At 39.2% G+C, this 26,409-nt stretch overlaps 1 protein-coding gene across 5 annotated transcripts; it reads right to left on the reverse strand.

Annotated features, from left to right (window-relative positions):
• Positions 1–1,440: 1,440 nt before the first annotated feature.
• On the reverse strand, positions 1,441–26,302 carry tfeb (transcription factor EB). Of its 5 annotated transcripts, none has more exons than XM_008320189.3 (12): positions 25,847–26,302; positions 16,780–16,855; positions 12,784–12,888; positions 12,393–12,587; positions 10,763–10,861; positions 10,464–10,637; positions 9,751–9,837; positions 6,526–6,643; positions 6,353–6,409; positions 5,942–6,017; positions 5,694–5,841; positions 1,441–4,925 (listed from the first exon to the last, which is right to left on the reverse strand). In XM_008320189.3, exons 3-12 carry the CDS (start codon positions 12,811–12,813, stop codon positions 4,353–4,355), a joined length of 1,557 nt encoding a protein of 518 aa, XP_008318411.1. In that variant the 5' UTR covers positions 12,814–12,888; positions 16,780–16,855; positions 25,847–26,302; the 3' UTR covers positions 1,441–4,352. The 5 variants fall into 5 exon arrangements, with proteins under 5 accessions (XP_008318411.1, XP_016892332.1, XP_008318410.1 ...); XM_017036843.2 differs by lacking the exon at positions 25,847–26,302 and adding an exon at positions 18,314–22,204; XM_008320188.3 differs by lacking the exon at positions 16,780–16,855 and having other exon boundaries at positions 25,847–26,289.
• Positions 26,303–26,409: the final 107 nt, after the last annotated feature.

Raw genomic sequence — 26,409 nt, forward strand, 5'->3', positions numbered from 1 at the left:
GAGTACATTAGCATCATAAAGACCCAGGAGAATGGGCCCATGGATGGACTGCAGATACCACCACTGCATTTTTAACACACGCTGCCGCATCAGTCGTGATGTGTGTGTGTGTGTGTGTGTGTGTAGGAGGCCAAGGCGAGGAATAAGATTATGTTGATTTGACTTAAGAAGGTCTGTTAAGTGGTTTAGGGATCATCCTAAAGTCGCCTTAGTCTAATACTTTAGTAGGTGATGGAAAAGGCTGGAGACGAGCAGAGGCAAACAAAAGTAGGCAGGAAAAATATAAAGCTCATCTCCGCTCAGAAAACATGTCATTAAAAAAAAAGATTTCAAATGAATGAATTAAAATGTACCAGTTATCTTAAAAAAAACAAAAACTCTTCGTGAATAAACAAGACGCAAAATCTCACCTGAAACATTTGTAGACAAGCCTTAAGTTGTAAACTGTTTCAGTCTATCTGCAAATCGCATTTAAATAACGTCACAGAAGATACGGGGCTGACGATGCAGTACAGAGCTCTGGTGCCCCCTGGTGGACATTTATTGAAACAACATGGGTTGGTTATGCTGCTAAGTCTTACTATATTAATAACACGTGATATAATCACTGGGCGATGTGTGATATCATTAACCGTAGACTTAGACACACATTTGGCACTTTGTCAAGATCAATAAATACATTTTGAAAAACTAGTAAACTTCACCTAGTGTTCTGCATTTTCCTCCTAACTTGGTTAAAATCTTGAGCCTACAAAATAAATAATGATTTGTTTATTATGCTATTTTCACAGATCAAGAGGAAAGGACATCAACTAGGTCTGCAAATTATTACTATTATATATTTTTCATTTCTGTTGTTCTGATTGGATGAGGGGGTTATAGCATCTCCCTTCCAACAGATGGCGCCCCAGAAAACCGCCCATGACCTCCAGCAGATGGCGCCCCAGAAAACCGCCCATGCGAGAAGCAAGCATGGGCCAGGTAGGGGGTATCAGTATTAGCTCAGCTTAGCAGAGCCTCAGAGGAGGCCGACTGATAAAAGGTTAATTTGTTTATTCATCTTTTCCCTTTTAATCCCTTCAGTCCCAGCAGTTATTAGACGGAGGTACAGTCTGGACCACGTGGACACAAAATACCACTCACACTCACACTCACCAAGAGTTAACCTAATCACGTATGCTTTAGGAATGTGGGAGGACAAAAGACAGGGTTGAAAATCTTTAAAGAAAACCTTATTTGTATGCATACCACAATGGTTGGAGTTTTTGTACCTGTATTTAAATGTATTTATTTTTTGTTAATGTATGAATATTTTGTTTCTTGTAGGGGAATTATGTATCTAAACAGTAGGAGAGTTGTTGTTGCGTGTTTGGATGTTAGTCACCAAATATCACCAAATGATGTCATTTAAAATAAATTGGAAAAAAAAAGAAGAAAACACTGACTTGATTATTTATTGTAAAATTTTAAAAGTCACATTGATATGCCGGTTAAATAAATAAAAAAACACAGTGACCGTTTTCTGGTTTAACATTTTATATATTCAGTTAAATCAGAACTGCTTTTTTCCCTGTGCAGTTTCTTCTGTAGATCTCCCTCTACTGGGGGAAGGTCCAAAATGGGAGTGCTTTGGCAATAAAACAGTTGGGACTGGGGGGTAATATGGAAAAGGCACAAATTTGGCAGATGTACAGAAACAAAAGTAAAGTGAGTACAAATGTATAACTCAGACTTTTCATCAAGTACCTTATTTACTTGTTGAACAGAGAGCGAGGCCAACTGTTCAACTGCTTTTTCTGTCTCAACAAAACCACTGTACATTCAAAACACAAGCAAACAGGAGTCGGTGAAGAATTTTCCCGTAGCCTTGATAAAAACGTTTAAATAGACAGCGAAAATCAAATGCCAGTCTTGTAAAAACCATAAATAATTTTAAAGTCACAGAAAATCTGGTTAAAAAAATGGCTCCAAACGTCTTACACAAACAAACACTGTTGGTCTGACCGTGTCTTTACTAAGTCTCAGACAAAATGGCTATAACGGGGAAAAACAAAAACACACAAAAAAACTTTGGAATATGCCTGTAATGAAACTGAAACAAAATATCAAATACATTTAAGTGGCTTTAAGTGGCATAAAATATCTGAATAAATCTTATTTCATAACTCTTTTATATACAAAGTCAAACCAACATGTTTTCCAGTGCTTTTCGAGAATAAAACAAAACAACAAACTACAATAAAACAAACACTTCTTTAATCAGAAGAAGAATCACCTTTAGATTTCTTTTCCTACTCTTCATCAGTACTCATCATAAGCTACTCTAAGACCTAAAAAGCCGAGATCCTCGTCTACTTTATGTGAGAATGATTCAGGGACAGCTGTCGTAGACCACAGTGAAAGAATGAAGGCGGCCTAAGAACACGTTCCTGTTTCAAAGTTGTTTTGTTTTTAAAAAGGGAAGAATCGCAGACTTTTTCTCAAGCTACTTGCCAATCACACCGGGCGTTCACTAAATTAAAGAAATATACAAAATTAAAATATTTTTACACTGAAGAAACCAGCGACAACGGACGATTCAGACCATTAACCTCTGATTCTCCAAATGTTTGCTCATGATCTGATACAAGTGAGGTGTAAAAACTTTGTTTTGTATTCACAGCCCTGGACAAAACATTATCTCGTTACAAAATTTAATTATTTGACCCGTCCAGTTCTTTTTTTAGGGTCAGCTCATAATTTTGTCCTTATCTGTAGACAAGAGTTGCATTCAGCTGGTGTATTATCACAACACGGGTACGTCCATCATTTATTGATGGTCTATGGCTGTAACTACAACGGCCCTGTACGTCAGACAAACAGAATCTTTGTGACTTCTGTTTCAAAGCCAGTCTGTCGTCTACTTCTACAACTTACAACTCGACTCCACTTAATCAACTGAGGCACTGAAGAATGGGAGGTTTGTTAATACACCAATCTGAGACAGCTGAGCATGGTGTGCGAGTGCATGTGGTGTGTGTGCGTGTGTTATATAACGCATATGTGAACGTCAGAGGTGGGAGAGTGCGTGTTAAAAGCACATCAATTTGTGAATAAAAGCATGTGAACAAAGGCCAATTTGTGACAATTCTGCTATTTTCCCAGCGATGACTACAACGGCTGCAGCTGTCAGCTGACAGAAACAACCACATCTGATGTTTCAGTCCTTCAGTGACGGAACAGCGCAACTCCCGCGTTAATAAATCCTAGCTGGCGTGGATGTAAATGAAATCTTCTGTGTGCATTTAAAAAAAAAAATCATGATAGTCGGTCTTCACCCTGTGTTATCACCTCTAAATATTAAAAATTGAATGAGAGAGAGAGAGAGAGAGAGCAGCAGCTTCACAAAATCACAAGGCACAGTGACGCGACATTAAAACAATAGTGCTTGTGCATTCTGAAACAGTACCTGAGTTTCTTAACCTCGCAGATTTTTTTTTTATGGGACTGGATTTTAAAAAGTATCGTTTTCTTTCGTTCTACTTCCTTTGATGACAGACATTTCCCAGTGTGTTGTAGTAAAAAAAAAAAAACTGTCATAGCACACAATGAATAATTAAAAGCGTACAAACTGAGGGGTGTAATAAATGATATTTGTCTGACACCACGGCTGGTGCTCAGGGCAGAAGTGAGCTGTGGAAAAACACAGAACAATGTGACTGCACTGAATGGCCCTAAGATAAATTATGCATGCAGGGCCATGAAGCTATTTCCATTTTATTCACTATCGTTCACTCAATCATTTATGGTTACTAAAAGAGGTTGGTGTAAAGGGGAAAATAACTTGTCCTCTATCAAGTGAGACAATGCACTTGGTTGTCCTTGTATCTGATAACTTCAATCTAATTAACTGCTGCGTTTTATCCCACATCCAATTATGATTCAGAGCCACCTTCACCGTAACAAGGCCAAGTTTCATGTATACTTCCTGACCAGGCAGTGTCGCCCCCCTTCCCCCTTTCCCCTTGTAAATGCTCGGTATGTGGGCAAGAATTTTTTTTAACCACTTGTGTTATTTCACACACACTTGGGTAAACAAGTGCATGTGGTTATAACATAATTAAGTATTTTAAAACATAAGGATTTTGCTTGTTTTTTTTTTTGTTTTTGTTTTTTTTTTTTAAATCGCACCATTGAGTGTCCAGTGTGTATTGGTCTGTGCCAAGGTGTGAGTTTGTGCAGGTTGTAAATTAGATTTGATTTCTGTCCTGGATCTTTGCAAACACCCTGAAATCTCTGCATGTGCTTTTGTGTGAGGTGTGGGGGGCATTGGGGGGTGTGGGGTGAGGATGTGTGTGTGCGCGCGCACGTGTCTACAGTATGTCCCCATCATCTATGCTGAAGCTGGATCTGCGGCTGGAGTCAACCGAGGCTTCAGGTGACATTGCCGACAGGAGTGGGTCACCAGCCATCGGAGACAAAGGCTCTTCCATCATGAGGAACCCCAAGTCAGACCTTCTCTCTTGGCCATCCATTCCCCCCAGTTCAGCCAGGCCTGACAGGTCGTCTGAAAAGCCAGGTATACCATCGCATAAGTCCATTGACTGGGCATAGTCAAAGGGCTGGGAGCTGCCCACAGTAGGCAACTGGATAGGTGGCTGTTGATGGAGGTGCTGGGGGAGGGGTGGTAGATGCCTGGGCTGAGGCTGTGCATGGCTCTGAGGTTGGAGGTGGTTTTGTGGCATAAAGAGGTGCTGGTGGGTTAGGGGCTGAGACTGGTTCTGGGGTAGCTGCTGTGGTGGGTGGTGGACTTGTATTTGGGGATGAGAAAGCTTTTCCTCTGGGCTGATTTCTTGTTTTATATAAGAAGCCATCAGGTCAGCCAGGTTCAGGCCAGAGGGGGAGGTGTTGGGCAGGCCGTGCAGATGAGCCTGCATCTCCAACTCCTGCAGACAGTGGCAGATCAGTGCACCTCACTAACAGTGCAATTTTCATCATGTCAGCTGTTTGGAGTTTTTTTTTGTAATTTTATTTATAGAGGGAATAGCAAAAAAAAAGTGGAGTGAAACATGCGGGGCGGGGGCAGCAATGGATTTCTTTTTTAAAACCACAAATGGATTTGTTCTCTTAATGTTGAATTATAATTATTTAAGTTGCTTTTCAGTCTGTTTTGCTATTTTCTATGTCATGTTGTTGAGGTTTACCTTACAGATAGTGACTTTCCGTATGCAAGATAGACAGAGAGAGACAGAGAGAGACAGAGAGAGACAGCGAGAAAGAGACTTTTAAAACAGAGGATGATTCACATCAACCCCAGTGTTTTTGTTTTTCATCGTTAACTATATTAAAAGCCATTTCTGATTACAAACACTCGACACAGTGAATGAGAAATATTGACACTTCATACAGATCTAATATCAACACATCAAACTTCAGTGCATGATTGACACTTCATACAGATCAAACAACATCATATCAACACATCAAACTTCAGTGCATGCCATTTCTCTGAGCTGCTTCTGTGATTGGAGGGATACGACACATTAAGACCAGAACAGAAAGGAAGACAATTGAAAGAGCGCCGTTGTCCTACACTGAAACGTTTCCCATTAAATCTCAACAGTTTTAAATGGGGGTCACTGACACAAAGGCCGGTTGTTTCCTAAGGGGAAACCCTGATGGGTCCTGTATGTGTGTGTGTGTTTGTGTGTTACCTGGATGCGTAACAACAGCTGTTTGTTGGCCATCTCCATTCTTTTGAAATTGTTCTCCACCTCTCTGGTCCGCTGTGCATCCTTCTGCATGCTCCTGATGTAGTCCACGGACGCACGCAGTATAGAGCCCTTGTTCCAGCGTGCATCACTTAAAAGAAAACAAGGCAATTTCCATGTAAGTAACGCATATGAAATTTATATATTAAGTATCTCCCAATATGAATCAACAGTTTAGTAGAGCAACTCACAGGTCGTTGGGTTTGGGGATCATGGTGCCCAGTTCTTTGATGCGATCATTGATATTGAATCTCCTTCTTCTTTCAACTGTTCAAGATAAAAAGAAAAAGAAAAGAAACAGGCAGCACCCTGAATATCCAGTTTAAAATTTATTACAGGGTCATTCCTTATATACGGTCTATGGATACAGTGACCCGGCACTGGTACAAGTACAGCTCACTGATCACACAAACACACAGTCACAGGCAATTAAACCTTAGTGCTGGAACAGCAGAAATGATCAAGTTAAACATCTACCTCTCATTTTACTAAGTCAGCTAAATAAAAGAAGGAAGATGTGGAACTGTTTTTTAGCAAAAGACAAATTGACATGTGCATAATGTGCAACATGCATTGTTTGAAAAAAGAAAAAAAATACTTACTCAAATTGTGGTTGTCTTTCTTCTGTCTTTCCTTGGCCAGAGCTCGGGCTTCTGTGTCTTTGCAAAAACAAAAAATGGTTAATAAAAGAGTCTCAAAGAGCAAACAGCCGTCTGTCGTAATCTGCCCACAACCGTCAGGATCGTGTGCAGAAACTTCTCCCAGATTTTCCCACCTGACAGTTCCCGTTTGATGTTCAAGTTGGCAGGACAGGAGTTACTGGTTGTAGCAATCGCTGGTCCCTTCATCCCTGGACCTGTGTACACATCCAGATGACTGCTGGACAGAGGGAGCTGACACACACACACAAACACATTTGCACAATAGGTTTAATTATTTAGGAAATGTTCTCAGAATGGATGACAAATATAAATTGCAGTTTGTAAATGTGAGATAAAGAAAGTGCAACGAGTGTGAAAAAGAATTCTTTACGCCTTCATGAAAATTTGACCTCATATTAAACCACATTAAAGCGTGAGGTCATATGACAGTATGGTGATCTGTGAGCAGATTACTTGGCGACATTGTCTGAATTCCAAATGAATGACATTCCTCTGTTATACATTTGAACATCTCACTTATAGGAGATTTTAAACAATCATAAACTTCCTAAAACAAGAACAGTTCTGTGTTTAATCCAAACTCTCTCAAATTTTCTTTTTTTTTTTTTTTTACAGCTTCAGACACTTATATGAGTAACTTTACAGTGGTGGCATTGGCGTGAAGTGTGTTGTAAAATTGCAGATAGCAGGAGGTAATGTAAGTGATATGACACCTTAGAGTGACCTGCCAAATACACAGCAATGATTGACCATCATCTTATCTGTCCTATCACTCTTTATGGTTTGATTCTTTGCTCCCTGCAGCTCCTGAACTCACTGCTTCTGAGGAGGCCACTAGAACGTTGCACTTTAGACGTTGTGTAACGACTGTGATTTTGTTTAGTCCGTGCTCCTAAAACAACCTAATTTCCTTTTAATTGTCTAGTTTATAGAGTGAGATGAAGATTTATGCCCCCGGGGGTAAGATAAGATAAGGTGCATCTGTCTTATCTGCTGACTACTGTGTGTGGTGTAAAACTCAACATATTCATACACAAACAAACCATCTTCAGGTGACACGAGAATATAAATATATATACATATACATATACATATATATATAAGCCGTTAAGTCGTCTTAACTGTAATTTTTTGGTTAACTAGAAAGTCCACACAGTCGCAGACTTCCCAAGTCTCATCTGAGCAGCCTGACAATCAACACAACATACCATCTAGCCTGATTAAAGCAGCCTGGGAATCAGTACAACCCAGTCTACCCATCTGTACCCATCAACACACACACACACACACACACACACACACACACACACACATGTAAGAACCAAACTACTCACTTGTGCCTGGTATTAAGTGGTGTTTCCAGTTCTTACTGAACTTTAAGATTCCAAGAATTCCATGCAGTTTGCCACTCTAATCCGCCTCAGGATTAGCAGGTAAGTTTTACCTACTTGTCACTGAGCTAGAAATACAGCTCCAAATGCACTTTCCAAAGCTTGTACAACTACATACTGACCTCAGACATTCTCATCAGTTACAGGGTTTGAAAGAGACTACGGGCTGTGGTTGATCTTCGTCAAGCTTTTGTCTTGACTCCACGCATACTGATCAATGACCTGAACTAATCAATCAGTGTGATGATACACATGTGCACTGCACACACGCAGGCATGGACGAAGATCCCCCCACCCCCCTCCAACACACACACACACAGATTTTACTTATCAATCACAGAGGACAAAAGATAAATCTACATAACACAGGCTTCTCCTGTCTGGTTCACTTTGATACACACACACACACGAAGTTCACACACACACACACACACGCTTCTTTAACTTGATAAGGCCTGCAATATTGTGTAAGCAAAAATATGTTCAAACGCAACTGTGGCCTAAACACACACACATGCACACACACACACACACACTGGCTCATCCTATAATCAGGGACCCGAGGCTGGGAGTTAGAGCTGCTCCTCCATCAGCTCCAGCCTGCTTTAGCTCAACCAAAAAAAAAAACTCACAATAGCCACTAGTGTTAACTATGTGTAAGTGGAAATTTAACATTGCTTAAAAATAACACATCACTGTCTTACCAGCTGGATCTGTTCTCCTTCAATAACTTCCACAATGGCATACGTCTTACTCATCTCCTTCATCTTCTCACTGTTCCTTCCTTCTCAGAGAGGATACTTTCTTCTCTCACAGGAACCACTCTGAGCTCACTCACACACTCTCTCTCTCTCTCTCTCTCTCTCTCTCTCTGCCACCGTCTCCCTCGCCCTCTGAGAATAACCTCGGCAGCACCTAATCTTTCTCTCTTCTACTCCTGCTTCCCACCAAACAAGAGTGAACTTTCCCCTTACTGGACTTTCAGCCTGTTTTCCCCGTAGCACAAATTGCACACATCCCCCTTTTGCCTCCTCCCTTCTTGGCCTCCCCCTCTTCTTTTCCACCACCCTCCCTGTCTAAATGTCTTGAAAACAAGTTGAACGCTAACCACTGGCAGTTTAATTGTTAATTTCACTAAGTTTGTCCCCTCATACACACCGGTCCATACAGTCGGGATTTAAAATGTTGCTTGTTCCGCTTCAAAGGTAGAGCTTAAAGTAATGATACACTTTTGGATTTCTGTTTGTACAAAAACCATAACCATCCCTAATACCAGCAACAGATTAGGAGCAAAGACAGATGGAAAAGACATGGGAAGGAAAACAGAAAGACAAAGAACAAGAAACAATGTACGAAGACATGTCTCTCAGGTGGGAAGGTGCTTTGTTGGACTACGTTTTCATAGGTATTAAGGTTTGATTAGAACACTCTTAATTGTTTGGGGTTTTTTTTCCTCTCTCGCATGATACAATTTTAATTTTGATGAGCAACAAGGACTTCCCAAAGAAAATCACACAGAGAGCGGGCCTTTGGTTGATGCTCCTTTCACTATTACAAGCTATTAATTACAATTAAACTAGTCATTAAAACACATTTTTGTTGTTTGTCCATTTAACTAATAAATAAAAGTTTGAGTTTTTCTGAATGAATTCCATTTCTCATTGCATACATTTTTTTCCACTTTTTAACATTGGGACTAATGTTGTTTTAAAAGGACAAACTTGAACAACACAATCAAATTCCAATTAATTATACAACATGTAAAAAAATGCCCTGGAAAATACCAAAGTTAATTCCATCAGTAGTTTGAGGATGTTTAAATGTTGAGATTGTATTGTTTTTTTAAAAAACAAATACAAAAACAATTCTACCTTGGGTCATCAAGGATTACTTTTGAAAATAAAAGTAATGAAGTAATAATGCGTTTTGTCTTTCTGTTTTACTCACAGTGTTGGGCATCTGCACAAGGTCAACGTTTGCCGGATCATCATAACTGGACCGCAAGCTAATGATGTCATCAATGACGTCATCCATCTAAAAACAAAAAAAAAAAAAACAGACAAAACCGACAAACCCTAATTAATGTGGGTTTTAAAACTTTACCAACAATAATAATACACTTTTTAAAAAATGCAAAAAAAGAAATGGTATCTCAATCACACTCACACACCACCGTCTCTACATTCTCTCATTTATTCGATCATATTAACACTGACACTATTTTTGTGACACAGAAAAAGATGAGTACCATGCACATGGAGAGTTGGTCAAAGTCTGACAGGTCCAAAGAGTGTTTGGCCCTGTCACTTTTTAAGCTGTAATTGCTGTAGCAAGGTTGTAATGAAGCATTTAAATCCCGGTGATAGCCAGAGTAAAGTTATTGCTAGTTAGTCAACACTTTTTGCCCTACACACTTACAGTGCAAAGACTGCTGCACACTTGCAGACACTTAAAACCAAATACATCATTATGAGGCCTCTATAAAACAAGAGATGTCACTCCAGGGTAATTTTCGATCCTCGTAACTTTATATAGCAGAGTAATTATGTCATAATTTAGAGATTTTTGTACAATTTGCATCTTGTAAAGCTGGATACCTAGAATACACTGCAAGCATGTGATGTTTAAGCTACAATCTGTGCAGAAACGCAGAAGAATACCTCATGGCTCGAGCTGAGGTTGAGCATGGCCATGGGGCTGTTGGGTGCACTGTTGCCAGACATGAGCTGCTCAGTTCGCATGTGTGGGGACTGGAGGGTTGGGGGGGCAGAGGTCGAACCATTCATTTTTGTGGGAGATGTTGTTGGAAACATCCCTGCTACCGCAAGGACCGCCTATAACAGAAGAAGGGAGAAATAAATAATCATGTTGAAGCAAATATTAAACTAAATAGAGAAAAGAAAAAATATAATGTATACTGTATATGTTTTAAGTGAATAAATAACATCCAGACAAATACCTGTTTGGTGGCATAGGTCGTGGACAGGTATTCCTTAACCTGTTGCCTCTGCGACTGGCGAAGGTGGTAGTCTGTAGGATTCTCAAGGTGGGTTTGTACCTGTAGGGAGACAGGAATTAAAATCTGGTAAAGATTTTTGAGCTAAATCCATAGACTTCATATATAAATGAACATGAATAGATTGTGTGCATGGCTGTAGTTCGAGATTGAGCCAAAGGTAAAAGACTGAATGTGCACTAATGGTTGTAGAAGTGGGATTGTTTGCAGTGAGCCATATGTAAAATAAGACAAATTGTATTTCAGTTTTTAACAACATTATTTTGTTCTCAATCCAAACTTCAACAATTCTTCCTAAGAACACAGGGTCTCTTGTTACTAATGACAAAAATCATTAGTGACATTAACCAATGACCTGACAATGAGAGTCTTGACTTGTATTTAAACTATTACCATTTCAATAGCTAGTTAATTATAACTAGCTATGGGTTGGTCCCTAAATCAAATAATTGAAATTCATAGAAAAAGTTATGCAGACAAAATCACTTAATGGAAAAATAAACAATTTTGATTAATTCAACAGTTCCTACTTTTTCAATCAACAACTGGGATGAGTCATCGTGAATCGAATATAAATAAACAGCAGATTTAAGAGGAGAAGGAGATGAAATCCGACCATAACTGTTTGACCTTTGCGGCCCGGCAACATTAATATTAGTGTTGACTAAAGAAATGCAGCACCAGGATAAATGACAGACTGACAGACACACAGATCACTTATCAACAACATAAGGGCAAAGATACTGGTTGGGCTGAAACACAAAGACTCCATGAACTGCATTCCACAAAGACACCCACACACATACAGTGCACGGGAACGGGGTAAACTGTCAAAATGTCAAGTAGTTTTCAGTCAATCCTATCTGCAGATTTACAGTTTCAAAATGCCAGAATATTAACACACAAATGCATATTTTTAAGTATTGAACCTAAAGGCAAATACACGTCAAAAAAAGATAAAGACAAACAGAGGGACCTTTGGAGTCAGTCAGAATGTCACTTATCTGCCCCACTCCGACCCAGACAATCTGCCTTACCAGTGTCTGTACAATCACAAACTTGTGTCAACCTTTTCTTATTCATTAGGCTTTCACCTCTGTTTACAGTTCCATTCCATTTCCTCTGCCCCTGAGTTTTCTGTGTGAGGTAGTGCTACCCTTACATTAGGGATGCACCAAAACCGACGCCAGTATCAGTACTGGGCCAAATATTTAATTGAAATACTCATACTCGTATTTCAAAACACAAGCCAAAGCGGCAACTTGTAAGAGCTTTTTACTAAAAGCAGCTGTTCAATGGTCAGACAGATTTGTGTGTTGTCCTACTACAGTTCAGTATATACACGTAGGTCAACAATGTCGGCAGTTTGGATGTTTTTTACTTCAGAGACTTATCTAATCCACATACAATTTGTAAATTTGTGAGGCAACATAGGAATAATGCTATTCCATTTAAGTGACACTTTGTTCACTGAAAGTTTTCCTTCTTATTTGAGTGTGAATTACAAATGAATCTCTCACAAACTGTTAAATTGCATCAAATCACATTGTAGGAGGAGAAATCTTTTTCCCACCTTAAAAACCTCCACTGGAACCTGCATGCTCTGGTAATGCTGTGGGGTGCTAATAGCAGGGGTGGGGGCTGGCGGGCCCGCCATGCAGTGCTGCATGTAAGGCTGCAGAGATGCATGCTGATGCTGGAGTTGCTGGAGTTGCTGCTGCTGCTCCCGCTCGCGCTGCTCCTCTTGCTGCTGACGGTCTCGCATCAGCTGAAAACGCACAAATAGACACACACACACACACAGTCAGCCAGTGGAAAAAAAAAAATCGGGCACCACATGGGTACACACTTCAAATAAATCCCACACCATCTGACCAGAATGCCTTCCTCTCAAATTACGAATTGTGATGTTTATTATTAGCTATAAAAGTTGGTATGTACTTTTATTGTCCTATATCTTTTACCTGCATCCGCATCCCAATGCGTGAGGCCATTGCTTGGGGACGAGGGGGCAGGGGAGGGCGAGCTGACGTCAATGCACCGCAGTCCAGCCCGAGAGATAGATGAAACTACAAACATAAGTAAAGGGTGAAGAAAATGCTGGATTAATCAGAGTGATATACACGTTACACTTCAACATATATTTTCAGTGCAGTATATTGACTTCACTCCTATTACTGTACTGGACTTATATTCATGGAGTTAGTGCATTTAAAAAAAATAAAATAAAATCACCTCTCGGAGAAATGACAGCCAATAAAACATTGACCTCTTTAATGTGCAATGCTTTGCAGTTTTCAGATATACTGTACTCCAGTAGAGAGTTCACAGCAGGTCACAGGGATAAAGTACAACTACCGGTAAAATCACTTGCCGTAATTCTGTTTCCCTAACCAAAAGTATACTGAAGATGGCTTCCCACAAGTATAAGAAGTCATGTGAGAGACATGTGGTCTTGCTGTTCTTAGGTAAATCATGTGAGCAAAAATGCCACGAGAAACACCAGTATAGTTGTATAAACACAAACATACACAAACACATAGTTACTGTGGGTAATACCAGGAGCAAGTTCCCCTTTTGCAATGACTAATTGTTGCATGATTAAATTTGAATAAATTTACCATATGGTAAAATTCAGAACTTGACTAACAGTTGTCCATATTCTACTTTATCTTAATGTCTAATATTTTTCCTGAGATGAAACATAGGAGGGCAGTTGCAGAGACAGATCAGTCAGAATCTGATTTGTGCAGTGTCGCGTCAGTATTACTGTCTGTTTATGGTCATAAAGAGAGAAAGACAGAGAGAGAAAGACAGCGAGACAGAGAAAAGCTCATTGTGTGTGAAGTACAATAAGAAGGGCAGCTCCTATTGAGGAGGACTGAAGCCGCCTGTTGTACAAAGTGTACATTTCAGCACCCGAGGGGGCACACACTGCCGGCTTTGTGGCCATTGGTTGGCCCACATGAAAAACACACACCCAAGCAACGATGCACATAAAAACACACAGAATCCAACACAAACATGTCCCAGGAATTGGACTCGAGGAGAAGCCAAGTCTACAGAAGTGGCCTCAATTGACTTTCTTTTTTTTTTTTTTTTTAAATCAACATATAAAAATATTGAGTGTGCGACACAGTATTTCCTCTATCTTAGTACTGTCAGATCTCTAGTAGCAGCTGCCAAAATAATTGTTAATGCATTTAGGGCTTTGTCTGGATGTACATTGTACTAATAAATCCTTACATGAGTGATCATATTAGTAGTCAGCCAAAAAGGCAAATTTGGGACAAGAGCTTGAAAAGCTGATTAGTCTGTTTCAACAGTCTTAAGATAAACCTGCACTCTGTACAAACTTCCCTTGAGGCAAAGCACCAAAGCTGCATAAACTCTAACAACCTCATTTTACCCTTCAACCTCCATCACAACAAGAATAGTATAAACAACTGCATTATTTTGTAGCATTAAAAGCATTTCTTGCAAGTTCAGGACAAATGCATTGAAAACCCATCTTAAAAAACATTGGTTGCTAGGTCTCCACCAAACAGAACCACTAGTGTCAATGGTTATTAAGCGGGTTAATAGCAAACTATAGTCCATTTTTACTGACCATTTTTACTTTTCTTTTCTGTTAAATATAAATAAAAAAAGTAACTCATAAATACCACCAACGCACACTCTCTCAAACAAGGTTAACTGGAGATTCATTGGGAGAGTACAGCAGTTTTATACCAATACTTTTTTGTAAGTGGCTTCATTTAGGTAATTTATACAACATATCCTAAAAAGGTACCACAGCTACTGAGAAAAGACTGCATCTTGATGGTGTTTACAATATTTCATGGAAGAAAAGCCATTCAAAGCATAAGTATTTTAAATATTATATGTATATTATTTTGGGTTTTATTTATACTAAAACAATAAGTTCAGTTTGGAAAATCAGCTATAGGCTCCAACCCTTATGTAACATTTCATGGACATGTTAGGTATGCATCACATAGCCTCAAGCTGTGACTAAACCGTGCCATATAATACGGATGCGCTTATGCACAAATTTACACACATGGAAGATATCACTTCCTGATACTATATGGTGACACATTGCTAACAGGCAGGATGGTCACCCACATGGATCTTCCTAGCATACAGCGGGGTAAGCAGTCTTCTGTGACGCAGTAGGAAAACACAGTGACCATTGTGTGCTAATCGCTGTGATGTCACAGGCCCTTCACTTCAAATAATGACAGCCCGTAGGAGGCTGCAGAGTGGAGGAAGCTCAGGCCAGGGGTCAACTCTGGATTGTGCCTCCGATTAGTCACAAATGTACATGCCAACAGGACTCAAGTTTGAGGGCTGTGTAAAATGAACTTTTAATGTAAATATGAGCAGTCTACACCGATACACAAAATATACACATTGTGCATACTATGCTTGGAGACATGTTGTTGGTTTGTTGGTATGAGTCCATGGGAATTACCCAAACTGACAAGAGAAAACTGAGATTGATTACAAACTATAGAGTTGGTGGTCTGTAAGAACTGTTACCATGAATAGGTCAAATGACATATGATTCAACACAGCTACTGTATAGTCATCCCGATAGCCGTAAATACAGCACAGCAATAAAAAGCAGAAACAGTAGAAAGGAATTTACATAACATTGTTTTTAAATACCACAAAGCCTACACTTCCATTACAGTGTTAAATGTATTTACCAAAAATGAACACTCATGATGACTACAATCAATACTGACCTTTCCCAAATTTCTCAAAGGGAACTCCCCAGGGATTAATTAAGTGCTATCTATCTATCTAACTTGTTAGCCCATTCTGTTAACATATTTAGCCTAGGTTCTGTAGGCAAGTTTGTAAATGAATATTCTTTCCAGATTAAATGTTAATTCTTGGGTTCTTGTGAAATATTGTGATCCTTGTGTGATTTAATTGTATGATTTTTTTTCTCTTAACAATAGGTTTTTGACAAATGTAACGAATGCTCGGGAGGGAGTTCTAGTCTAAACTGTGCTTGTGATGTTTATCATGCAGTGCTCAAGTGATTTAAAGAAAGTAAAAAATATACAGGAAAGAATATGTATTCAGACATGAAGTACAGACTCAACCCTTAGCACGCATACCAAATCATTAACTCTGCCAATGTCCTTTGGAATCATGTACGGCCCAGTTACCTTATTAGTACTTTAAGACAATTTCAGTATATCAGTTGAAATCAAAAAGATGACAGTGCGCTGTGAACTTCATCAGCCTTTTCATCACTGCACACAGAAACATTTGCACCCTTTCAGCATTAAGATGTCTGTTTGCCTACACTTACGTCTAAAAAAAACTCCCAGAGGTCTCTGTTCCCCTTTTCAGGAGCACCTCGTTCCCCTGAGCCATGCTGTGTGCGTCTGGTATGTGTGTGTTGCTGGTGTGCTCAAACAGACCAGTGCACAAAAACGGTACATTTGCATGTGCCTTATTGGTCGACAGCATCTGCAAGCTTTTGTGTAGCTCTTTCAGAGCGAACGGCGCACCAGTGCCAATATTCTTTAACATGCAACAAGTAAGGTGAGTGAGATTAGGTGTCAGGACTGGCTTTGCAAGTATGGGGTCCTATCCTCTTCCTATTTGGTCAGGGTAAGCGGTCACTCTCTCTGCATTGGCACTGAGACAGAGACAGACAGTAACTCATATCATGTTCACACACTCAGGACTGGTATTTTATTGGGTCAGTTGCTGCGTTACATATAAACCCCTTTCTGTTACCACCTCACATTTGTGCTAATCGTCAGATTAGCATCAGATTTTAGGGTGTTAGTAACAGTAGACATAGGTTTATGGGTACAACATGGTTCAGGTCACGGGAGGTCATTTTTTGGATTATCAAATTTTGATTTTCCACTTGGAAGGCAGATGATGGAGAGCAATCACATGCACCATTGTAAAACATGCAAAATTACCTGATTATGAGGGAAAAAAAATGCAGAAAGATGACTCAGGTCTCAGCTTAGAAACTGCCCACTACATGTCGGGATGCTGAAGTAAGTGATGGCAATTGGCATGGAGCAGCAAAGATGGAGGTATGGACAGTAGAGTAGGAATGAAAAGAAACAAAGAAAAAAAAACATTGATTAAAAAGTGTAAACAAGAAGATGAATGTGTCAATTTAAACGTAAAAAAAGAACACAGCAGCAGCAGTGTGTTAATGAGAGGGAAGCAGCAGGTACAACACACATCTCAGCTCAGAAAGAACACAATGCCATGAGAGAAGCAATGAAAAGACCATGGTATTATATCTGGTGATTTGTTGACAGACAATAACCATATTTTTTATTGTCAAGCATCAAAGCTTTCTCTGATTTAATTCTTTATCTCAGTTCTCCTTCTAATGCTCAGGAAAATGTTTAGAAAGGTTATGATGGTAGTTCTGTATGTATACATTTATATATACTTTTTTTTTTACTTTTTCTGATTTGTTAATAATAATACAAAGAACAGATTAAAAATAAATGGGCATCAGCTGAAGTATATTACAATGTCTTTGGCCATATTTTGCAATAACACAGCCTTTCTCCAAATATTCCTGAAGGTCGTCTGAATGATTCACCAAAACTGTGGTGGAATCACAAAGCCTGACACCTTCTAAATACTAGTCTAAAAATAGCTGACATAGAGAGGCCCTTGGTCAGAATGAATGTGTCAACTCGGCCCTGGTCGGAGCTTCAAGAAAAATAGTCATCCTATTTAAGAAGATAATGAGACATCATCAGCGCAGACACACATCCAGTCGTGTCTCAATAAGTGACTCAAAGTGATTTAAAATAAATCACAGGCATAAAAACACAAAATTACCAGCATCAGCCACAATGACTGCAATTCATCAGTTCCCATTTCCTTTCATCAATTTTCACAACTCCTACTTGTGAAGCAACTTCCTCCACAGACAACCCAGGGAAATAACAAAAGCCGTTTGTCCTACCACAGTCTCCAGGACTGAAGCATGCTACAGGCATACACCCCCAATCTTTTTTTTTTCCGAGAAATTTTAAATAAATAATAAATAAATAATTATACAATAGTTTTAAAACGACAAACTCAAACCTAGCCTGTCTATCAAATGTCTTATGTGAAACAATGACATTGTTTTCTGTAACTTGTGTTGGTTCCTTCTTGCAGAGAAACAAACAATTGTTTTTTGTTTTTTTTTTAATTTCCATTGTTTCTCCATCAGTCTGCCAAACAAGTGCCATCTCTGTGCCGCCACTTGGCTCCACAGAACCCACAGTGACAAACTATGCTGTTACATCAGGAGTTTTTAAGGTTTAGTTTAGAAATAGTAAATAATTAGATTAGTTTCTGACAAGATATTTAGTGAGTTAATGTTATTCTTAAATTCACATTTATTTGTGAATAAGTAGTTTCAACAGCCTAGTGTCAGCAGCATGGCGTTGAGAATCACGTAAGCATATAAAAACAGGATGAGTTTATTCTTACCAGCAACTACTCCCCTATTCCAAAGAAAACATAGTTTATCCAAGAGATGTTTGATCCTCCACGTGTTGACTTTCTGACTGAGACAGGCAAACGACTGCTGGCTGAACTGGACCAACCGCTGCATACATATGCCGGTTCAGTGGTCGTGCAGCCACTCCTCCCTGTACCAGCTGAGTTACAGTAGGCTGGGTGACACTCGCTGTTAGTCACCTTCCTCTCTCTCTCTCTCTCTCTCTCTCTCTCTCTCTATCTTTCTCTCTCTCTTTGAAATGACAAGCTCTGCTTCCTATTCATCTTACTCTTCCCTTAGTTGGTCTGTGAGTTGCAGTGTCGCAACAAAAAGAGCACTGTGCTGCTCCAGTGTAAACTCTCTAACTTCAATGCAGCCTCCTTCCAAAGACGACACAGCGTTTGCACAAAGCTATCCTATATATGTATATGCAGAGGACACACCGAAATCCCTGAAAGCAATTGCTAATTTTCTACCACAAAGTGCATTTGTTTTTCCCAACTAGTAGGGAGTGAATCAGCACATTTGCTTTTTTAAAAGAATGTCCACATTAATGCAGACACAGATCTGAGGAGATAGGTGTCCTATTGTCAGCAGACTTTACTGTAAAGTTTTAAAAGTTTTAAAACATTTTACTCTAATCAGAAACTGTATTCAAGTGAAGATACACTGAAGAGCCAAAATAGGTTAAAAAAGGTCAAGTAATCAACTTGGTGCATGACTTGACCTGTACGCTCCTCCCTGTGTTGTTTTCTTTCACAAATGTTTGCTTTTCCTAGGAGTTACAGTACTTTGTTACTAAGTTACTGCCGACTCGATTAGATTTGGCTTGAAAGAAATCTCTAGTCATGCAACTCCCAGTCATTGAATAACTAGACAAAAGAATTGACACTAATGGCACCTGATCATAGACGGCCTTGTCCAGATATTATATACAGTCTCTTGTTCACACAAAAACCCACCAGAACCATACCTACTGCAACACCCATCCTTTACACTGTCGCAAATGACTTTTAATAAATTCTTAGTTAGTTATGGGGAAACTGGATGATGATGTGCTACTAAACTGAAACGTCTTTAATTTACCACCCAACTACTCCAATTTTACTCACAAATACAGACCACAATATCTATGCCCCGCCGGTAAGTTGTGCCTATCACTAGAGAGGCGAACAGTGGCCAGCAAGGATCAGCAGTTCTAGACCTACAAGCAGCCCTTGTTTGTACACAAAGCATTTGCCAGTGGGCCAGCTCCAGTTCTCATAGTGCCTGCAGTGTATTTACTGGGTTATTTTGGTACATGGGCAGGGCCCCTCCACAACACCAGCTTATTGGTCAGGAGAGCTGCGTTCTTGTCCAGTCGTAAGACATATGTGTAGGAGGGGAAATCATTGACCAAGACAGACTTGTTCTTTTTTGACAATGCCAGTATCTAAACACACCCATCAAGACCAGCACGTGCACACATTTTCACATATACACACGTATACATATATGCACTTATGTCGCACTTGAAACTTTTCTACTTGTCCAGCTTGCAAGACTCCTGCCATTACCTCTATCCATCACCATGGTTGCAAAAAGGCTGCAAACAAATACGACATAAATAGACCATCATCGTAACTCTATTGAAAGTGTCAAACAACTCAGTTGTTGTCCAGGTCAAGTCGGTCCTAAGGCTACCTCTCAGTGTTCTCTGTTAGTCAATACAGCTGCCAGCATTCACTGTTTGCTTTCCATTGCATAATTTAAACTTAAATGTATAGATTCAGGAATATGTGCAGTTTGTAGTTCTGAGGAAAAGATTTAATTGTGTTTGGAAAATATGCTGTGGAGTAAAAAAAGATGGTGTTGTGATACTTAGTTTTACAATCTTTTGTACACAAAGTGCATGCATTTTTTTAGCTACAATGATACATCTTCTGTCTCATAATGTAATCCAAGATCATATGAGCAAAATTATGGGGAGAGAGATAATTTTAAAGTCTCCTTGTTTTTGTAAACATTGAACTCAGTGATCTGATCTTGAGTGAGATTTAAGAGCAAATTTAATTCCACTGAAACACAGTCACTTTGTAAGTTTCCGAACATAGAATTTTGTATGTATTCCTCATCATTTAAGAAACCACAATACCTGATTAAATCCTCTGTTGTGTTGTATTATGCTCCATTTCACAACCGAAAATTGTGAAATGGAGCATAACTTTTAAATATCCTTCGTTTATATTAGTGCCACATAACTTACTGTCTGACTCCTGTAATATAAACCATATAAAATATGCAACTTGTTGTCATTTCTTTTGTTTCTCGATGTCAAAAACACAAGTTAGATGAATTACAAAAAAAAAAAAGAAAAAACACAGTTGTAAAAACAGAAATTGCTCAGATAGCGCAGGACATCAGTTAGACAACTAGCTGTACAACATTTTTTGCATAGGTGAAAGTTACTGCAGTGATGGAATGAAGGCCTTACGGTGATGGATAGGCTGATACAGGGCTTACTGAAAACACAACAGTAATGTACAACCATCAACACACCCAGACTCAACACTGGAAGAAACCCTTTATCCTCTGACACTCTGCCTTCAGCTTTTAATCTCAGCCTTTTGGCTACTGGGAGAACAAAGTAATAATTAGGCAAAGGGAAAGTGGCTGGTTTCTGTGTACGGAGGAAAAGAGAAAACACAAACAAAAGGGTGAGGATGTTTGGGCATTCGTGTGTGAGTCGTGAGTGTGGGAAAATGAAACTGTAGCATCACAGAAATACTGAAAGATCATCTTCATAAGGTAAAGAGGTTGTGTTTGCAAAAAAAAATTGCAAAATATCTCATTAAGATAAGAAACTGTCAAAACCAAACTGTGCAACATTTTCCTCCACCTGCTAGAGTTAGAGGCTAAGAGCAATGCTTTTTACCCTGAGATTGTGGCGAATCATCCAAAACAAAAAATCAGGGGGGAAGTTTGAGGACACAAGGTCGAAATGTCTTAAAAGAATCCCCGTGATGACGGACCTCGAGTATCTGTCAAAGTCTAACTGTGGCATTATTCATGGGGATCTGAGTGAGCTAAAGTTGCTGTGATAAACCCCTGCCGTTTGTACTTTCAAAGCACAATGTCCTAACAAACAGAAAGCAGCTGTCGTGTGTGTGTGTGTGTGTGGTTCATAGATGCAGCAGAGACATAGACCTACTACTATTTCGTCAGTTAAAGAGGATATGAAACCACATGAAGGAGGCAAAATAAAGAAGTGAAGTCACACACTCAGCACATGTCTTCTTGTTTCCCACCTACACACACCTCTGACAGATCATGAGTCAATTTGTCACAGAACAAACACATCGTCGTGCTGCGATTCGGGTGAATGTGGATAAAAACCCAACCATGTTTTTGTTATGTGTTTCCATGTGTTTTTATTTTGCTTCTCACTCTGTTGTGTTTTATTTTTGCTTTATTTTGAGGCACAACGGGTTTACCACTGAAACACTTCCTCATACACATTTTCCCGTCAGTCACGAAAGGCAGAAAAACTGTGGAGGTCGAAAGAGATCCTTCCATATGCCACAGGGTTGAAATTGTGTTTACAGACACCTGATGCTTTTTCATGCCAGAGTAAATTCACTGTGACTTTTCCAGTGATCCACATTAGGGAGAGAGAGTGTGTGTGTGTGTGTGTGTGTGCACCAACGTGACCCTATTGCCAACATTTCCAAGCGTACATTAGGTCAATGAGGCTGAAGATGTAACCCATCAACACTGTTCCATGTACACAGTCCACAGAACACATCTGAGCTACAATGCTGAGCTACAATGTCGCTTCAATATTTAAAATACAGAGCATAAACCCAGCCTAAAAAATGTGTCAAATATTCTGCAAATGATCTACTATTACATTAGTCAAACGTTAGTCACATTTTATTTGTTTACTTTTAAATGATGAATATAATGTAAAACGGGGGGGGGGCGTTTCTGAGGAAAACATCTGTTTAACTAATTTGTTGGCTAAGGATAGTATTTTTTTTAATAGAGAAAAACGCCAAAAAAACTATGAATACTCTGTACTCTATTTTATTTCATAGAGTTTGGGGATTTTTAGTCATTACTGCCTTTCTTGACGATAGTTCAGTGAAAGTGTTGAGTGTTGCTTTGCAAACTTTGTTGAAGCCTTTCTCCTCAACTCTAATCATAAAGCACTTCTTTAGACCTTACAATCTCAGCTATGACTGGTAGCCCTCTGCTGTAAAACTCAACTCTGCTTTCCTTTGTTGGACAACTATAAAGATTGCAGCTGTGCCATGAGGACAGCAAGTGCAGTGACTCTGTCAAGCATCAGGGCAACTCTGAATGTTAGCTGCTGAACTCTGACCAAACTGACTGTGACCTCAGAGCTCAGTTTGTTTACTGACCTCTGGCCTTTGGAACCTATTGTACTCCGTCACCACACATCTGTGCTTCACCAACATATACAGCATAAGGCAAATGTAAAATTACCAGAAATCGTTTGAAATAAAACAGTTTCTTAAGTTTCAGTAGCATAGCAGTTGTGTTTAAGATAAAAATCCAAAACTGCAACTACATAGCAGATTTACAGTGTGGGCATATCTTTTATTCAGTGGTGGATGACTAAATACCTGTAATTTGACTATGTGATGTTTCACAATTTTTCCACTGTTATTACTGTATGTGAAGCTGGTTTGTATAGGCCCTAAACACATTCACTCACATCGTCTGTAATAATGAAATTTATTCAGCACATACACATGAACTTCGGTGTCATAAGACACTTTGCTACTACTTCCTCAAAAAAATTCCTGGTAAGACAAGAATTTCAATTTGTGAAAAGTGTCATCACATGTTTGATATTAAATAAAATTGATTAAATACAATGACATTCTGGTCTATGGGCAAATACATCATTTGGGTAGCACACATAACTTATTGTGGTTGAATTAAAGTATGCATGCCAAAGGTAAAAAAGAAAAAAAAAAACAATTAGGCATGCCATGAGGAATTTGCCTATACAGTATGTCACAATTGAAGCAGATGCTTAATAGCTTGAGAGACACATTGTTTGTGTTGAGATTTTTCCCCCACTGATTAGCAGAAATATGCCAGGTATCATTCTGCACAAATGACAAAAGCATGGACAAAAGAGATGCTACGGTGCACATGCTGAACAGTTCTGCCTGCGTTCCATATCTGTCACTGACAGACAAGGATATGCACATCACAAAGAGGATCACAGAATCAGGATCAGCCAAGGTATAATGTAGATATAAAAAAGAAAGTAACATATTTTGACGATTGTTTAGAAATGGATCTGATTTTCATGTTGATTCCTGTTACAGGGGTTATACAGGGGTTATCTGTGTGTTTCTTCTTGAAACCTATGGCTGTGGCTTGTCCCAAAAGTGTTTCAAAACACAAGTGTCGCAACTTGGCCACTGTTTGGGAAATTCCTTTCTTCAAAATGAAAGCAAAAGCATCATTGAACTTAAAGGCTTTAAAGAAAAGTGTCAGAATTATAAATTATCAGGACTATTGTGACCGCTCTGCTCTGACCTTTGGCCTTTATTGTGGTCACTTCACACTGGTGCAGTGCAGAAGCAAAAGTGCTTAACAGTAATCAGCAAACAGGGTTTGTGGCTATGACAGTAGGTGATCCTGAAGTTAATGGAGACTCAATGGTCAGCCAGAACTTTGTTCCTGTGGTAATATACCAGAGCAGCAAGACCCTCAGTTCTATATTAATGTATTTGAAAAGCCTCAAATACATAATAATCAAGAAAAACAACCCAATATAACTATATTCGGCAGGGACTTCCCTGCACAACTTCCTCATCAATAACAAGCCAAGACATACTTCCCATCAGCTGCCTGCATCACAGATGGGCAGAACACACCAAAACAGTAAACTATTTCAATTCTACACCTAACACATGGAAACAGATATTGAACAACTCTATTCATATTTCGATAGATTCTTAACAATTCACATCCCAAAAAACCCATACAATAAAGTTTCAGAACAATTATCTCATAAAAAAAACCAATCTGCCCTACTGTAGAGTATAGAGATCTGAGAAGCCTGACAAGTCAAAAGGTCACATAAAAACACAGTTATCTTCACATGACGTAACAAGCTGTCAAACTTTTTTTTTTTTACCCAAGATGTTTTTTGTTCAGAGACACTGACCAAAGCTTATCAATAACATCACTCAGTCTTTTGGACTAGCACAACACTTGAGGATTATAGCTGAGACGCAGACTTGGGAGAGATGAAGCTGTTTAAAATGGCAAAGCTGATTTTCTAAATTTAAAATTAGAACCTTCAGGCTTGCAATGCACGCACACATGCACAGACACACCCAAAATTAGAAAAAGGTTTAGAAAAGAAATCGAATCCTTTTCCTTTCATTTAAACACATAAAGATGATTAATTTGTTCATTTATGTAACTGACAGCTGATGATTTGTGTTGGAGTGCAATTATTTTGTCCCGAATGTACTAGAACAATGGTTCTCAAACTATGCTGAGCGCTCTCTAGCGGTATGCGGGGAAAATTCATATTTTCACATTTACATTTTCAACTTAATAAATCTGAGACATACCATGCACAATTATTACAACATTTAAACATGGTGGTACTCTGAGAGCTCAATGTTTTTGCAGGTGGTACAGAGTATAAAATGTTTGAGGACCACTGTACTAGAAGTTCATGTCCTAGTGCTGTTTAAGACGTGCGTGCAGACAAATACACACTGCACAGGGACAGGGCCAAAAAGGGTATTAAGTTAGGCATCAGTGTGCTCTCAAGGAACGCACTTGAATAAATATCACAGCATTACGACCTGTGCAATTTGTAGTCACAACTTATACATAGCAGCATACCCCCGAGGCTGGGGTGTTGTTACTGATACAGGCCAAGTGATTATAAATGGCAGCTCTGAACCCAGTGGTGCATTATGGTCAAACTCAATGGTCCTATGTAATATCCATGTCCCTGTTGAAGAACTCAACAGCTGTGTTTTTTTTTTTATTTAATTCAGTTACTAAGAGGTGTTCTGTAAAATAATATAAATGTGTGTGTGTTTTTCAACTGTTTATCAAGACGCTTGAGGACATAGTGGGTGGTGGAGTGGTTGTGTATATAAAGTAAATTATTTTGTTTTAGTTTCTCTGGGATACGTTCTATGTTGCTCGTTATTAATAGTATGAAACAAATGATAACAGTTAGAGTTTTTAAAGTTAGAGACACCAAATATCAAATTATGCTAAGTGGCGAAATGGGATGCTATCCTTGTTTTTAAAGTTCAATATGGCTGAAAAACACGATTTGAAAATATTTAAATGCTATACAAGAGGAAATAACTACAGCACAACCACTGAGACAATACATAACAATAGAAAAGTAAACGTTTAAAGTAAGAATTAGGCAGCAAACGTTCTGTGTGTTTGTACCTCCAGGGCTGTTGGGTGTTTGAACGGAAGCAACATTTGAGTGTCGTTAGAGAAATATCGCTTACCCGCTGTGAAGGTCAGACACGAACAAGCCGAGTCGCTTTCACGAAAAGTGCTCGTCCACTTGTGTCTCTGCGCTCTGATAGGATTGTGTCTGACAGTGAGGAAGGGGGAAAAGAGACAAAAAATTAAAAGTAATAATTTAAAGTTTCCTCGTATCTGTTTCCACAGACTTCAGCAGCGTGTGGCACCAATGGACGCTCAGAGGGGAATTTGTTTTCGTTTTTTGTCGAGAGGTTGTCACAACTCGGAGCGTGTGGTCACCTGTGCCACCGCCAATGGCAAGATGCACAAAGATTTCTGGGAAATGTAGTTCTCTTACAGATTTCGACAGCTAGGTTATTTTAGGGCAATGACGTGATTCGTGTTGACGGCGAATAGGGGCACAGTTGGTCAGTGGTCCTCTGAACTGTTCCACCCTGGAGGATTATTGTAAAAAGTTTTAAATTTATGAAGCGACATTAGGATTTAAGCGACTAGGAAAAAGCGCTACATAGGGTCAATCTTATATGGCTGCTTTACGTAAGCATTTGAGAATTTTGGAACATTTGTTGAAATTACGTAAACG

The sequence above is a fragment of the Cynoglossus semilaevis genome, chromosome 11 (assembly GCF_000523025.1).
Source record: "Cynoglossus semilaevis isolate Cse_v1.0 chromosome 11, Cse_v1.0, whole genome shotgun sequence".
Taxonomy (NCBI): Eukaryota; Metazoa; Chordata; class Actinopteri; order Pleuronectiformes; family Cynoglossidae; genus Cynoglossus; species Cynoglossus semilaevis.

Bases quoted from the DNA above. Each gene is read 5' to 3' on its own strand.
- tfeb (XM_008320189.3), bottom strand. From the start codon at position 12,813: ATGGCCTCACGCATTGGGATGCGGATGCAG. The intron at 12,588-12,783 runs GTAAAAGATATA...GTGCGTTTTCAG, and splicing joins GCATTGGGATGCGGATGCAG to CTGATGCGAGACCGTCAGCA. The intron at 9,838-10,463 runs GTATTCTTCTGC...TTTTGTTTTTAG, and splicing joins ACCTCAGCTCGAGCCATGAG to ATGGATGACGTCATTGATGA.